This window comes from Felis catus, chromosome A1 (assembly GCF_018350175.1).
Source record: "Felis catus isolate Fca126 chromosome A1, F.catus_Fca126_mat1.0, whole genome shotgun sequence".
NCBI classification, from domain to species: Eukaryota; Metazoa; Chordata; class Mammalia; order Carnivora; family Felidae; genus Felis; species Felis catus.
Window position 1 is genome coordinate 24,697,006 of NC_058368.1, and position 16,087 is coordinate 24,713,092.

The 16,087-nt window shown below is 45.1% G+C and overlaps 1 protein-coding gene across 13 annotated transcripts in view; it reads left to right on the plus strand.

Moving 5' to 3' along the window:
• The window catches only part of RUBCNL (rubicon like autophagy enhancer), a 66,686-nt gene that overhangs the window by 21,797 nt on the left and 28,802 nt on the right, over positions 1-16,087 (plus strand). For all 13 annotated transcript variants that reach the window (XM_023251553.2, XM_023251555.2, XM_023251532.2 and 10 more), the window contains 8 exons: positions 74-175; positions 655-715; positions 1,297-1,429; positions 3,135-3,280; positions 4,778-4,842; positions 11,873-12,111; positions 13,112-13,173; positions 15,555-15,708. In XM_023251553.2, coding sequence (XP_023107321.2) covers positions 74-175; positions 655-715; positions 1,297-1,429; positions 3,135-3,280; positions 4,778-4,842; positions 11,873-12,111; positions 13,112-13,173; positions 15,555-15,708 — 962 coding nt within the window. The remainder of the gene's footprint in view (positions 1-73; positions 176-654; positions 716-1,296; positions 1,430-3,134; positions 3,281-4,777; positions 4,843-11,872; positions 12,112-13,111; positions 13,174-15,554; positions 15,709-16,087) is intronic.

Here is a 16,087-nt window from a genome sequence, read left to right on the forward strand (position 1 = left end):
CATTGGATGTGACAGGTTGTGCAGTTTTTCCTTTTCTCCTTGTTGGTGAAACTCCCTTCATTTCTTTTTCTAGGCTGTGCTGTGTTACAGGGCAGCCCCGTGGCTGGGACCCCCACTTACTGTGATGCGCTCAAAGAAGCCTGTAAATGTGACTTCGATGACTTTGTCGTCGTAGGTAAGATTTGGAGACTCACCAGCTAAGACTCGGTACTTCCCCTCCCCTGCACACACATATTGACATGCATCACAGGTGACATTGCATGGTAGTGGCTTTCAGAGAGACTTCTCTCAAGATCAGACTGTGTCCCTGATTTAAAAAAATAATAAGATGTCCTTCTTATTTCGGATGTCTTGATAACCAGTCTGTCATCTGACTTGTAGAATTGAACACAAAAGCAGATACTCATTATGGTCTGGTATCTGGCCCCTCCATCATATTCTCGTGGAGTCCCAGGTGAGTATATTTTGGAATCCCATCTCTGGTCCTTAGCTGTAGTCTCATGATAGAAACCCAGAGAGCCTGAAGTATTAAGATGCTGAATACCGAGTTCTTTCTGAGATGCAGGCATTTATTTTTGTGTTCTTATAAAATTGGGTATGAACGAGCCAAACAGACCGAAAGACTTTAATACCCTTTCTTTTATTTGCTTGCAGAAGTTGGTGAGTTTAACAATATCACAGAAACCTGTGGATGCCCCTGCAACTCCTCTAAGAGGTATCTGTCTTCTGTGTCCCCCTGCGTCTAGACCCCTGGGCCATTACCTCTGAGGCACTATGAACACCAAGCCTCTGACATCTTGGACCAAGTTCAGCCAGTTCCAATGATAGGGATTAGTAATTAGCAATGAAACAATCACCGCTAAAGTTTTTATAGAGCTTTCTACAGTTTTTATTTAATAGCGTTGAAAAGACTTTGGTATACAGTCTCATTGAATCAGGCTGGGCAGAGTTTTTAACCCCATTTTATAGATGGGAAACTGAAGCTCAGACCCAGTGTGCCTCAGGACATAATGCTGTTAAAGAGCGGAGGTAGGACTTGAACTCAGGTCTTCGGACTCCAAATCCAGAGCTCTTTAACCACGTTTCCTCGTCTTGGTACCCTCAATAAATAAAAGCTGCTCTGTTGAGCATGGAGGAGCTGCATTGAATAAGACATCCAACGGGTATGGATGCCTGGTCTCCTGCGTGACACATCTTCTGAGTTTTTGGAGTGGGAAGGATAGTTGAAAACACAAAGACGCTTAACATACTGCTCATGAGTATAGTTTTCCCCTTTTTGCATCTTGTACCTTTCAGTGTCACTTATGAGCCAAACTTCAATTCTGCTGAGCGAATAGCCAAAGAGTTGTACCGAGTATTCCAGAAGTGCTGGGTGTTGTCAGAAGTTAATCATCAGCTGGCAGGTTCTCCAAATGCAGCTGGCTCGATCGTAAGTACCAAAATTAGTTGGCCTTGAATTGGAAGTTCCTTAATTCTCATTTTGGCTGCCGTTCACTTCAGACATTTATGCGTTTCCTTGTATGGTGGCCGGGTGTTGCCGGGACACTTGAAACAAAGGATGAATCTGACATTTATTGAGTGTTTATTATGCACCAGGGGATTCAGCATTTCACATTTTTCATCCTTCTAAGTATCCTATTAGGTAGATGCTGCTATTATGTTTATTTTATTTTATTTTATTTTATTTTATTTTATTTTATTTTATTTTATTTTATTTTATGTTAATTTTTTTTAATGTTCTATTTATTTTTGAGACAGAGAGAGACAGAGCATAAGCAGGGAAGGGGCAGAGAGTGAGGGAGACACAGAATCTGAAGCAGGCTCCCGGCTCTGAGCTGTCAGCACAGAGCCTGACATGGGGCTCGAACCCACGGACCGCGAGATCATGACCTGAGCTGAAGTCGGACGCTCAACCGACTGAGCCACCCAGGCGCCCCTGTTATGTTTATTTTAAAGTGTTCGTTCCAGCCGCTCAACAGGGCTGGTCATTGGAAGAGCAGGAGTCATGCCAGCCTGGTCCTCTGTGGAACACATTGCCCTCTGACAACATGCGGCCCACCGGGAAGAGAACTCTGGCAAAGCTAAAATAGGGGGAGGAAAAAAAGCACTCTGGGCACGCAGAGGAAGAGGCAGTGTTTACTTGTATCAGGGGGCTTGGGAAGGCCAGTTGGAGAGCTCAGAACTTGAGAAAGGTGGCAGGTAGAAACGCATGGAAGGGCATTCTTGGTATAGCGCAGCTGGAGCAAAGGTGACGGGAGTTCATGGTGTGTTAGTTGAGCAGGGTGGCTTGGTGTGTTTGGATAGCTTGTGTTTGTATGTATCTGTGTGTATGCTGGGACGGGGATGTCGATCTTCCTGGAAAATTAGTTTTGAAGGATGCGATCAAATTTGAGGGGAACATAGAATGCTAAGTTAACCAGTTTGCATTTTATTTCTTATTTTTTAAATAATTTTTAAAAAATTTATCGATTTATTTTGAGAGAGAGTGTGTGCATGTGTGCGTGCAAGCCAGGGAGGGACAGACAGAGAGGGAGACACAGAATCCAAAGCAGGCTCCAGGCTCTGAGCTGGAGAGCCTGGAGAGTCCAGTGCGGGGCTCGAACTCACGAACTGTGAGATCATGATCTGAGCCGAAGTCTGACGCTTAACCGACTGATACACCCAGGCGCCCCAACAAGTTTGAATTTTAAATGCTAGTAAGAAACTTGAGTGGTTCAGAGGGGAGCCACTGGACATTTTTAAGCAGGGAAATGGTCTTAAAAGAGCTGTTTCTGGGGAAGTCTGACAACAGCTGGGGGTTCTGGTTGGAATTGGTCTCAGCCTCTTGACTAAGAGGGGTAAGGCTTCTGCTGTGCATTAAAGCATTCCAGGTCGCAATGACCTACTTCCAGTAATTTGAAGTCTGGAAACAGATGAACTACTGAAAACACGAGGAAAAGTGATCTCAGCTGGGTGGTGTTTCAAGCATGTCTGCAGATGGCTTTAGATACAGGGAGGGCTCCTTTAGTTCAGTTGAAAGCAGTTTCAATTTTTCGTGGCAAATTTTAATGCCGGAAACACACGCGAACGTTCTATTTCAGTTCCCGGAATGTGCTTGTTCAAGTTGCTCTGAAAGTCTCTTCTGTGTTGTGCAGGTTGTGAATGAAGAGCATGTCCGAAAAGACTTTGAATCCAGCGTGGATGTAGTTCAGGAAATTAAATTTAAGTCGAGGATCAGAGGGGCTGAAGACTGGACGCCCCCTAGATTTCAAATCATATTCAGTGTTCACCCACCACTCAAGTAAGTCCAGGTTGCTGCTTGGGCCTCCAATCCGGGTAGCACAAGCCAAGATGGCTCCCACTCGTGGAGCCATGGCTTCCTCTTCGTGAAAGTCGAGGAAGGGGAAAAAATAACACACCAGGGGACAAAGGAAGTTTTGTTTTAGGAATAGGAAAGGTTGGGCATATTTTTCTGAATTAGTTTTTTAGCACCCTGTTTATCATGGGTTTTGGGGGGCTTGGGGGTAAGTTTGACAAGTTGAGAGTTTAACTATGTCCTTAGTTATGTACATTATATAGCAATTAAAAATCAAGTAGGTTTAAAGGGGATATTCTTTAAGTAGCTAATATTGAACCTTAAAAATCATGTACAACAAATTCATTCATTTATTTATTTATTTATTTATTTATTTATTTATTTATGTATTTATAAAGTTTATTTATTTTATTTTAAGCGAGAGAGAGAGAGAGTGTGAGCAGGAGAGGGACAGAGAGAGAGGTGGGGAGAGAGAATCCCAAGCAGGCTCCACGCTGTCAGCATGGAGCTCAATGCAGGGCTGGAACCCACAGACCCGTGGGATCGTGACCTGAGCTGAAGCCAAGAGTCAGATGCTTAACCAACTGAGGCGCCCAGGCACCCCGACAGGGGGACATTTTTTAACCAGTTACACTCTTTCCATTCCTCTTGGCTTGTATTTAATGTGGCACCCAAACTACAGTGTAAAGAAGGGATGGTGAAGGTGATTGCCCGTGTCCCATGGAAGTGCCTTCTAGGCTCTGTGTTACGTTTTCTTTTAAGAGAATGCCAGGAAGGTCTCTGGGGCGGCTTGGGCAGAAGAGCCCCTTCTCCAGGACTTGCAAGGAGTCACTTTCCTTAACAAGGGGTGACTCTTCTCTAGCATTTCCCTATGTCCTCTGTAAGGGACATGGGTAGGGTTCCGTACATTTTTACCTCGATCTTTTCTGCTGACCCCAAACTGTGATAAAATTTTATAACTTTCTTCGTATTTCCAAATCACACGTGAAGTTGTGAAATCAATAGTTGAATAGAAAACCCTCCAGTAGACTGTCTCTCACCAGAAACGTCCGATACTTCTGTCTTCTATTACCTCTTACTCATCTGAATTTCTTTGGCTCCATTTGTCAACTTCCCAAGTGCATTACTTCTTGGTGTTTCGTCTTCCTGAACTTTCTCCAATGCATTATGTGTCTTAAGTTCTGTCTGATAAGGAACCTGTGCCCTCACAGCAAGAAGTCTCTAAAGATCCCATTGCGGAAGAGTTATTCATGAGACTGACTTCTGCTTTGGTGGTAGCTGGGGCTTTTAGAAGACCCACCAATCTCAACTCTAGAATAAAAAACTCTATCAAATAATCCTATTTTTTCTCCAGATGAAAAGTGACAAAATTAAGGCTCCAAGCCAAGACAAGTACCATGATGTCAATTTCTTTTCTAATCAGTTGAGAAATGCTCCGTCGGCCATTTCTGAAATGTAACCGTCATCATTTTCTGTACTCAGGAGGGATCTCGTGGTAGCAGCCCAGAATTTTTTATGTGCTGGCTGTGGAACTCCAATAGAACCTAGTAAGTATGGACAATGCATTACCTGCTTAGTGTTCGGTCACGGGGCAAAGGGGAGCAAAGTTGGAGAGCGCATTGTTTTTATGAGAGATGCCTTTGATGAGGAGTTGTTCTAGGAACTTCACAATTCTTATCTAACTCAAGAGAGTTGCTCTCTCTTCCGCAAAGAAGCCATCGTAACTTACAAGGCTATAAATGGGCCTTATAAGGCTATTATTGGTGGGCCTGTTACCTCTCGGCCTCATCCCCTAGGGCACTCAGCTCCAGCCACATGGCCTCCTGGCTTTTCCTTAAAGGAGGCAGGCTCACTGCTGACTTAGGGATTTTCATTTGTGGTTTTCTCCCCTTAGAATGACATCCCCATGGCTGGTTCCCTTACTTCCCTCACATCTGCATTCAAAAATTAATGAGGTTTTCTCTGGCTGCCCTTTGGAAACTGTCTGCCTTGCCACACTCCTGGCCACCAACATCCATGTGTACTCTACATTACCCTTCCTTTCGATTTTTATTCCAGTACTTATCTTGCTAAGATATTCTTTTAGATTTTACTGGTTTTTCTTACCATTGTCTGTGTCCCTGTCTAGATTCTAAGTTCCCTGAGGACAGACGTGTTGTCTGTTTCAATCACTGCTTTATCCCCTGCTCCTACAAGAGCACCTGGTGCGTGGTTGTTCCTTAAAAGAAACTTGTTGAATGATTGAACGGCCTATCAAGGAGCTAGCCAAACTCCTCTGAGAGGGTTTGAGGAGGTGGCCTGAGGGGATCATTCCTGGGTGAGCCAAAGCCTAGAAGATCAGGCTTCTTCCAGGCAGAAATGCAAATTGCCCACTCCAGACTAGGAATCTCTAGTTCTCCTTCTGAGGGTAGCCATAGGCCTGACCTGTGGAAGGCAGGGAAGAGAAGCTTTGCTGGAAAGAGTCCCTTGGCCTTGGATGGAAAGTGTTGGAAAGAAAAAGACTTCGGGGACCTCCCCCTCAAGAAATAAAAATAGAAAACAGAAATCTGTCTGGGATTCTGGGCCCGCTATTCTTCACAGTTATAACTAGTTTTCTTTAAGTGACTCAGCCTCCCGGCTAGTTTAGTAGGGACCACGTCTATTTGGTTAGCCACTATATCCTGGTGCCTCAGTATCTGCATGATTGAGAGCATAAGTCAGAAACTATGAACATGTGACTGTGATTCCACCAACTTTTTAAGTATTTTCTAAGCTTGTTCAGCTGTGGAGATGCGTGCCTGCCCTGGTGACATGATCGTGGTCCTTCACCCATGGAGCCTGCTTACAGGAAGGCGTAGACATCAGCAACGTTTGCAACAAAATAGAAAGTCAAGAGGGTTGTGGGATTTACAGCACAGGAACTGAATCTGGGCTCGTGGGGCTGGGAGTGAGAAGTTCTGCAGGGAAGTGATGGGCCCCAGAAGCGCGCGCGCGCGTGTGTGTGTGTGTGTGTGTGTGTGTGTGTGTGTTGGGAAGGGTTAGGGGTCACCATGAGCAAAGGGCCTGCAGCGATGGCAGAGAAGTCCTGTGTGACTGGAGAGTAATGAGGACAGGAGAACACACGCTGAAGAGGTACCCAGGGCACAGAGAGTAGATACATTATCAGCCAATGTAGGCAATTTTGGACTTTTCCTACGAGCTTCCTATATAGTTCTTAGGATATATTTTGACTCTTTATTTTAAGATATATTTAGACTTACAGAAGAGTTGCAAAAATGGTACAGGGGCATTCCGTATTTCCTTCACCCAGCTTTCCCTAATGTTAACATCTTATAAAAATGAGAATATGATCATTAAAACTAAGAACTTAGCATTGGTACACTTCTATGAACTCAACCACAGACTTCATTCAGATTTCACCAATGACCTAGAATTGCACATGGCATTTAGTTGTCAGGTCTCCTTCGCCTCCTCCAACCTCACACACACTGAACCATTTGGAAAGTGAACGGACGACATGACATTTTACCCCTTAATGCTTCAGCATGTTTTAAAAGTAAGGATGATGAACGGTTAGCACACCAAGGAAACTTAATAACAACTCTCTAATATTCTCTCATACCAATCCATATTCACCTGCTGTTCTCAAGATGTCATTATAGCTAATTTTTCCATCCAGACTCTAACCATGTTTAATACATTGTGTTTAGCTATCATTTTCTCTTTAGCCACTTTATTCTAGAACTGCACTATCCAACATGGTAGTCACTAGCTCAGGTGGCTATTTAAAATTTAATTTAAATTAATTAAATGGTTTTTTTGGGAAGTTTATTTATTTTGAGAGAGAAACAGGGAGAGAGAGAGAGAGAGAGAGAGAGAGAGAGAGAGAGAGAATGAGAATCCCAAGCAGGCTCCACACTGTCAGCACGGAGCCCAGTGTGGAGCTCGAACTCACAAACCACAAGATCAAGAACTGAGCTGAAATCAAGAGTCAGTCGCTCAACTGATTAATTAAAGTTAAAAATCCAGGGACACCTGGGTGGCTCAGTGGGTTAAGCATCTGATTTTGGCTCAGGCCATGATGTCGCCGTTCATGGGTTCGAGTCCCACGTCAGGCTCTGTGCCGACAGCTCAGAGCCTGGAGCCTGCTTCAGATTCTGTGTCTCCCTCCCTCTCTCTCTCTCTGCCCCTCCCCAGGCTCGTGCTCGGTCTCTTTTTCTCTCTCAAAAATAAACATCAAAAAGAAAATAAAGGGGCGCCTGGGTGGCGCAGTCGGTTGAGCATCCGACTTCAGCCAGGTCACGATCTCGCGGTCCGTGGGTTCGAGCCCCGCGTCAGGCTCTGGGCTGATGGCTCAGAGCCTGGAGCCTGTTTCTGATTCTGTGTCTCCCCCTCTCTCTGCCCCTCCCCCGTTCATGCTCTGTCTCTCTCTGTCCCAAAAATAAATAAACGTTAAAAAAAAAAAGAAAAGAAAAATAAATAAGTAAATATATTTTAAAAATTTATAAATGAGTGAATAAATAAAGTTAAAAATCCAGTTCCTCAAGCACGCTAGCTACATTGCAAGTGCTCAGTAGCCTCATGGGGCTAGTAACTGGTCTGTTGGAGGGCACGGGCTTAGAACATTTCCATCCTCACAGAAAGTTCTGTGGGACAACACTATTCTGGAATTTTTCTTTCCTATTTATTTTTCTGTGACCTTGCCTTTTCCTCAGCTGAGAGCAGTTCTGGTTTAGAGCAGGATTTCTCAACCTCAGGACCACTGACTTTGTCACCCCGGGCCATCCTGTGCATTGTAGGGCATCCAGTAGCATCACGAGAGGTCGCCAGTGGCTCCGTGAAACTGTCCCCAGATATCTCCGAATGTTCTTAGGGAGAAAAAAATTACTCCTGGCCCAGAACCACTGGTTTAGGATACGTTGTTTTGCTCTGTTTGAATGAACGGACTGAAGAAACCAAGAGAGGTAGACGTAATTGATTCTGTATGGATAGAGTAGTGCTTAGTATATATTCAATGAAATTTGATGAGTGAGCGACTAGGTATTGAAATGTTGGGAAAGTGATGTTAGGGGAAGATGAATTACATCAGGAACATGTACTGTCTCCTTCTGCCCCCCTCCTCTTCCCATTTTGCTAAGTTTGATCAGAAATGGTGAGTGGAAGGGTCAGAGTATACCTCATTTTGCCCATTTTATATAAAATGTATCAAGGCCCCGTCACAAGCAAAGTAATACTCATTATCTGCCAGATCAGAAATCTTAATCCAGGGCGGGAAGTAGACACAATGCAAAAGACTTCTCCGGATTTCAAATTTGAGAAGTCAGACATAAACATGAGCTCTTAAGGTCTTAATGATAATTCATCAACCCCAGAGAGATGTCTGTACACACGTATTTATAGTTGAACCTGAGTATTTGTGATTCCATATTTGCAAAATCATCTACTCGATAAAATTTATTTGTGACCACAAAATCATGACTCATGGTGTTTTCATAGTCAAGCACGGATATGCACAAAACACCAAAACTTTGAGTCGCCTGAACTTTGAGTTGCCCCGAAGCACACGTTTGCAGCCGAAGCCGAAGAAGGTGATGCTCTGCCTTCTTTTTTCTCTCTCGTACTGTAAACAAGGTCTTCTTGTGGTTTATTTAGCAACCCCCGCCCATTTCTTTTTTGACACTTTTGCCTTTTTTTGTTGGTGACTTAGCTGTTTTAAACACCCCCCACGTGTAGTGCTAAAGTGCTGTGTAGTGTTACTAAGCCCAAGAAGGTTGTGATTTGCTTTATGGAAAATGTACGTGCACCAGATAAGGTTCATTCAGGCATGAGTTACAGTGCTGTTGGCCCTGAATTCAATGATATAAATTAAAAAAAAATATGTATATTTTTTAAGTTTATTTATTTAAGAGAGACAGCACACATGTACATGAGTGGGAAAAGGGCAAAGAGAGAGGGGGAGAGAATCCCAAGCAGGCTCCACGCTGTCAGCACAGAGCCTGACGGGGGGGGGGGCTCGATTTCATGAACCGTGAGATCATGACTTTAGCTGAAATCAGGAGTCAGACGCTTAATCGACTGAGCCACCCAGGTGCCCTAACAAAATACATTAAATAAGGTATCATTAATCAGAAAACACACAAAAAACAAGATTATATATTGATCGGTTGGCAAAAATATTGTTACTAGAGGCTCACAGGAATCTAGCCCTGTATTTTACTCCAGCACGCCCTTCAGTACTCACCAATTCGGTATTCAAGGCAACTTTGTAGAACATAAACTATTGTAAATAATAAGAATCATTAAGAATCACACTGGGTGTGACCTGGGTCGGAGGAATAATTTGGGCAGGCGCAAAGGCATTATTAGCTCTTCGCCCTTGGCGCTCATCCAGTGCAGCAGAGGAAGAGCGGGATATAACGGCCAAAAGCTAGAGCGTCAGGCCAGATGTGAGGGGGAATCCCACTCGCCTGCTTACTGTTTGTGTGTCTCTGGCATGTGGCTTAACTTCACCGGCTGTGCTCTCATCAGCGAAATAGGGAAAGTAATAGTCCCTGCCTCTTAAAGTCTTGAGCAGAGAACGACACAGTGTATGTAAGACATTTAACCGGCGTAAGACACCGAGTAAGCGTTCGGTAAACATTTGCTCCTGCAGTCACTCAGGCCTTATTTATTTTTCGTTCGTTCTTTATTTTTTGGAAATACACGTGCAGAAGCAAATAGGAGTAACCATGTACCTAACTCGTGGAAAGCACATGGTGTATAAAGTATCCTTCAGGCAACATTTCATGAAGACATAAGTGGCCTTGTTTGTTTTTGAAGCTGGTATTTAAGGAAGCTGGATGTAGAATCTGCAGTGTGCCAGGTTCTGTGGTGGCTGCTTTCCCATCCACAGTTTCACTTAATCTTCACAAGATGTATCGTCTAATATGTCTATGATGCCTTATGGTATTTAAATGACAAAGAAACCCATGAGTTAAATGGCGCATGTAAATATCAGCCTTGCTCATCTTAGACTCGATATCGAGGGAGGGACACACAGGAGACTTAACTGAATTGTTGCCTTCTTTAACTGGGTGGTAGGCACCCAAGTATGTATTGCATTTGTCTCTGTGCTTTTTGCTTGTCAGTGTATTTTGCTAGCTATATTTCTTTTTAAAAAAAATTTTTTTTTCAACGTTTATTTATTTTTTGGGGGGCAGAGAGAGACAGAGCATGAACGGGGGAGGGGCAGAGAGAGAGAGGGAGACACAGAATCGGAAACAGGCTCCAGGCTCCGAGCCCTCAGCCCAGAGCCTGACGCGGGGCTCGAACTCACGGACCGCGAGATCGTGACCTGGCTGAAGTCGGACGCTTAACCGACTGCGCCACCCAGGCGCCCCGCTAGCTATATTTCTGAAAGCCACGTGTGTTCATTTTACCAAATTCAAAAAATGTGAAGAACAAAAACCCTTCTCCCCCACCGCCCCCAGAAGTAGTCACTATCGGCTTTTTGGTGGGGATCCTCTTGAACGGTGCCTGTGTATTTTTCAAAACAAAATCAAGATCACATTATACATATTTGTAACTGGGCGCTCACTGCCCATGGGCTAAAATGTATTTTGTAGGCTCTCTGGCATTTCACTGTGGAGTGCATCATACTTCCTTAACTAGTTGCTTCTTAATGTGTATTTAGATTGCTACCCCCTCCACTATAAATGTGCTATAATGAACACTTTTCTATGTCTCCACGCGTGCATGTTAGCATTTCTGTCTGGTGTCACAGAAGTAGGATTCCTGCCGCATGTTGAAGAATTAAAGTGTATCATGGAACTTTCCTCCTAAACAGTAGCCTCCTGTCAGCCCTGTGAGTGCCCGCCCCAGCACCTCACCTGCTCTGGATGCTCTAAATTTGTGACAGTCTGATGCAAAACCAAGGAGTTTGCTCTGCTAACACACGTCTTTGTTACCGAGGTCGTTTCTCAACGTCATTACTGGCTATTTGCATTCCGTGTTTCCCTGTATCGCCTATTCCCATCCTTTGTGCATTTTTGTGTTTTTTTTTCTCACTGATTTATCCAGGAATTTTTTTTGGGTGTCACTCCCTAACTGTGTACATATTGTGCTTTACAATTTACAAAGCACTTTTCGTTATGTGAGATATCCTGGCATCCTGGTTCTGAGTTGGCTTCTTATGGCCTCAGGACAGTTAGCTTGAAGGGATTCCGGCCAGCCCTCAGTCCGCCTGCCAGAGGGAGACAGAGTCTGGACTCCCACCAGATTTCCGCACTCCGAATCTCATGTTCTTTTGGCTCCACTGCAGTTTACAATGCCCATCTTCAAAATTCAGGAGTGTTCGGGGAGGTTTCTGTTTTTCTGACAACTGTTTCCACAAAGCAAAGCTCATGAGCGGCCGTAATGCATGGCCTCCAGTCCCCACGGCCTTCAGTCCCCACCGGATCTTTCCCAGGTGCTGTGAGGTGGAGTATGGTGCTTGCGGCACAAACCCAGCAGTCTTGAACGTGGGGTGGGAAGGGGAAGTAGGGGTGGAGGAGGGTACGTTGCCAGCCCAGGCGAGCTGCGCTCACATCCCGTGTGCTCACCCTCCCGTGTGCCCTGCAGAGTTTGTGAAGCGGCTGCGGTACTGCGAATACCTGGGGAAGTACTTCTGTGACTGCTGTCACTCCTACGCGGAGACCTGCATCCCTGCCCGGATCCTCACCTTGTGGGACTTCAGGAAGTACTACGTCAGCAATTTCTCCAAACGGCTGCTGGACAGGCTGTGGCACCAGCCGGTTTTCAATTTGCTGAGCGTTGGCCACAGCCTGTATGCGAAGGCCAAGGAGCTAGACAGAGTGAGGGTGAGCGGCTGCCTCTGCGGGGGAGGCCGGGCCAGAGGCTCGGAGGGCCCTGCGATGGCAGATGCCACGGTCTCAGGGGACCCAGACAGACCCTCCAAGGGATGGGTTTACCACCAGCGGATGGAGCGTCAGCTTCAGGGCCTTTTCCAAGACCCCGTACCACATTTTATAGTTATGCATAGTTCTGCACGTACACGTAGCTTTTGAAATTTGTTTATTATTTTCAAAACAAAATTGTTTATATTTCAGGTATACAGCATGATAATTTGATATACAAATACAAGGGAAATAATCACCACTCAAGCTAATTAACCTATCCATCTCCTTGCAGCCACCTTTTGTGTGTGTGTGTGTGTGTGTGTGTGTGTGTGTGTGTGTGTGTGTATGTATGGTGGGAGCACCTGAAATTTACTCTCTCAGGAAGTTTCCAGTATTCAATACACTTATGATTAACTATAGTCATCATACCATCTATTAGATCTCTAGACTTACTCATCCGACAGAACCCCAACTTCATTCCCTTTGACCGATGTCTTCCCACTTGCCCCACCTCCCCACCCCCCACCCTGCCCCGGTAGCTTCTGTTCAACAACTCTCTGCTTCTGTGTATTTGACCTTTTAAGATTCCACATAGAAGTGAGGCCCATGCAGCTTTTTCCTTTCTGTGTCTGCCTTATTTCACTTAGCCTAATGCCCCCCAGGTTCACCCATGTTGTCACAAATGGCAGGATCTCCATCTTTTGTGCATAGTTTTGTGTTCTCCTCAAAGAGGGCCCCCAACGGTTATGTAAGCTTCAGGCCCCACAATAGTTGGGTCCATCCTGGACCCTCTGCGGATCTCTGGACTCAGTCATGAACCCCTGCTATATTGACTGTTTATTTCAAAGACTTATTTTATAGAGTTGTAGCCTTTCAAAGTGAGAAATAACAGACTTAACTTCTACATTTTCTGTGTCATTTATCACATTAACTTTCCCCCCCGTTTGGTGTCTTCCTTTAGGAAACCCGGGAGCAACTTTTTCATATCAAGAAGCTGTTGAGGACCTGCAGGTTTGCTGAAAGGTACTAGTGTTTGGCTGGGACAGGCCAGGCCTGGGTCCAGGAGGGCTGGGCGCCCCCACATACCTGCCAGTCCCCTGTGTGCCAACTGGTCCCAGCTCCCCCAGTCCACAGGGCCCCTTAGCACAGCACCTACTTCGGTCTCCCCTTGGTGATGCAGACCGTATTGTTAAAGTTACTAAACCTTCTGGCTCACTAGCAGTGAATGTAACGTGTGAGAAGAATTGGCCAGTACAGGGATGAAACAACTCTAGTTTTCAATTGTGATAAAATACACGTAACCAAATACACCATCTTAACCATTTTAAGGGCACAATTCGGTGCCCTTAAGTACATGCGCATTTTTCTGCAACCGTCACCGCCATCCGTGCACAGAACTTTTTGTATCTTGCGAAACTGAAATTCTACATCCATTGAGCAGTAACTCTCTCTTCCCCCCTCCCACCCCGCCCCTGTAGCGCCTGGCAACCACCATCCTACTTACTGTCTCTATGAAGTTGATGACTGCGGGTACCTCATAATAGGACAGTCACACAGTATCTTTCCTTGTGTGACTGGCTTATCGCACCCAGCAGAATGCCCTTGAGGTAGCACCTGTGTTGCAGCATGTGTCAGGACTCCCTTTTTTAGTGCTGAAAAAGATTCCATTGTATGTATCTGCCACATTTTGTTTACGCATTCATCACCAGAAACGTTGCTCCCATCCACCTTCTAGCTGATGTGAATAGTGTTGCTATGAGCATGGGTGTTATCAATGGCCTTTTAAAACCCCCGATAGAGGAGCATGTCGAACTGTCATTGGTTGTATAGTATTCTATACTAGGACGTGGTATTGATTTAAGTATTATTCTCTTATTCATACACTTTTTTATCTAATAGATTTTAATATCTTAATGTTAAAATAAATTTTTAATATCCTTATAGATATTAAACCCAGTAGATTTTAATACCTAATAGATATTTAGATAGGTTTTTAATGTCTTGTGTTATTAAAAAACTAGGTTTTAGCTGAATCTCTGTGCATGTCCATAAATATATCCTTAGGATTAATTTCTAGAGCTGGAATTTCTGGAAGCCATGGCCATAGAGGTATAGGCATGAATTCATTGACAGAGATAGAATTTTTTAAGTGGAAAAAGAGGTTGTTACTCAAGGGGTTAAGGTTATTTGTTATAGTAGGTGGGATCATAGTCTCTAAAATATTGTTTTGTTTTAAAGCTTTGTTCAGTTTCTGATCTTTATTTAATGATAACGTATTGCTTTTGAATTAAATTTCTTGGAGAGGAGCATGTCTCCGGTAGTCATTGGGCCTAACCTGTACCTACCTCGTGGCCTTGGTGTGACAGGTTAATTACTTCTCAGGCTCTCATTTTTCTTGTCTGTAACATATTGTTATATGTAACAATACCCACAATTATTACTGTCTACAAAAATTTCTTGAAATTTTCTTTTCTCTGCTTCAGATAAAAAATCAATAGGACTCTTGCTAAGACCAGGGAAAAAGCGCAAACAGATCTTGTGTGTTAAACACATACGCAGGGTGCCTTGAGGATGCAGAAAAGGTGTCTGAAGGGGTGGGGTGGGGAAGAGGACCACGAGGCTTCCTAAGCCTGAGCTTGAAGAGCGAGTTGGACTGAAGAAGAAGGGTCAGGGATCCCCCGGGAAGAGGAAGCCGTGGGGGCCAGCACCCCCGGCTGCATGGAGAATTCAACACAGCCTGGCGTTACTGGAATGTCAAATCCAGGGTAGGCAGCGGCTGGCCTGGGAATGCAGTGCATGGTGATGCCACCGACTGATTTAGGAAATTCAGAAGGAGATGAGTAGGAGTCGGAGAAAGTTACGTTCAGTTCTGAATGTCCTTGGGACACACAGGAGGCTGTGATCGGCTCACAGTTGGATGCTCGAGCCTTAGGCTGTGTGCTGGACTCGTGGATGAGGGGAGTCCCACACCTGCCTGTGAGCGGTGATTCTCCTGCTGGCTGGGACAAGGGTCCACCTGCTGATGGTTGAAATTGAGCTGAAATCAACAAGGTAGCGCTTGTTATCTCAGTACACGTTTTTACCTCTCGAAAAATAGATTTGCAGTTGTCTTTCGCTCAGCGAAACCCTGCCCATGGGCAGGTTGCGAGAGGCGTGTTTTTCTGCTGGTTCAGCTTTCTGAAATGCGCTTTTGTAGAATTTTAAGTTCCTGGCTTCCAAACAGACTTGCAAAATGTAAGGTGGTGAGTAAGGCTAACTTGCTCTTGGGTTTTTTTTTTTTTTAATTGAGCTCAAAAAAATGAAGTGTGAGTGCCAGAAACAACAACTGCCTGCCCCCCACCCTCTTGTGTCCCCACCGCTGTGTGGGTGGGTGCCTGAATTACTCTTTGTTTCCTCTCTGGCAGCACGTTAAAGGAGTTTGAGCAGGTGCCGAGGCACTTGACTAATGAGCTCCACCTGTTCTCCCTGGACGATCTGGTCAGGGTCAAGAAAAAGCTGCTGGTGCCCTTGCTCAAGGACATTCTAAAAGCTTCCCTCGCACATGTGGCCGGCTGTGAGGTAAGGGTTCACCTGGAACTGGTGTGTCCCCCAAGCTGTCCCTTCCACCTCAGGACCTGTGGCGGGTGTTCTACATGTCACCCCTTTTAACCCCACAAATCCTGCACAAAGTGCTGGGAGCGCCCTTCCCAGATGAGAGATGAGGTTCAGAGCGATTCGGTGACAGCCCTGGCAGGTGGCAGGGCTGGGATGCAGGCCTGAGCCAAGTGCCTTCCTAGGGAACCAAGCCCCGCTTGGGGCCTTCCTTGACTCCCGTCTGCCCTGACGTGCCAAGTACAGCCATGTGGACTCGGGATCCAGTGCAACAAGAGCTCTGTGTCCACATGAATTCAAGAATTGTAGTGCAGCCCTCAGAAACAAAAGCAGATCATTTAAAATC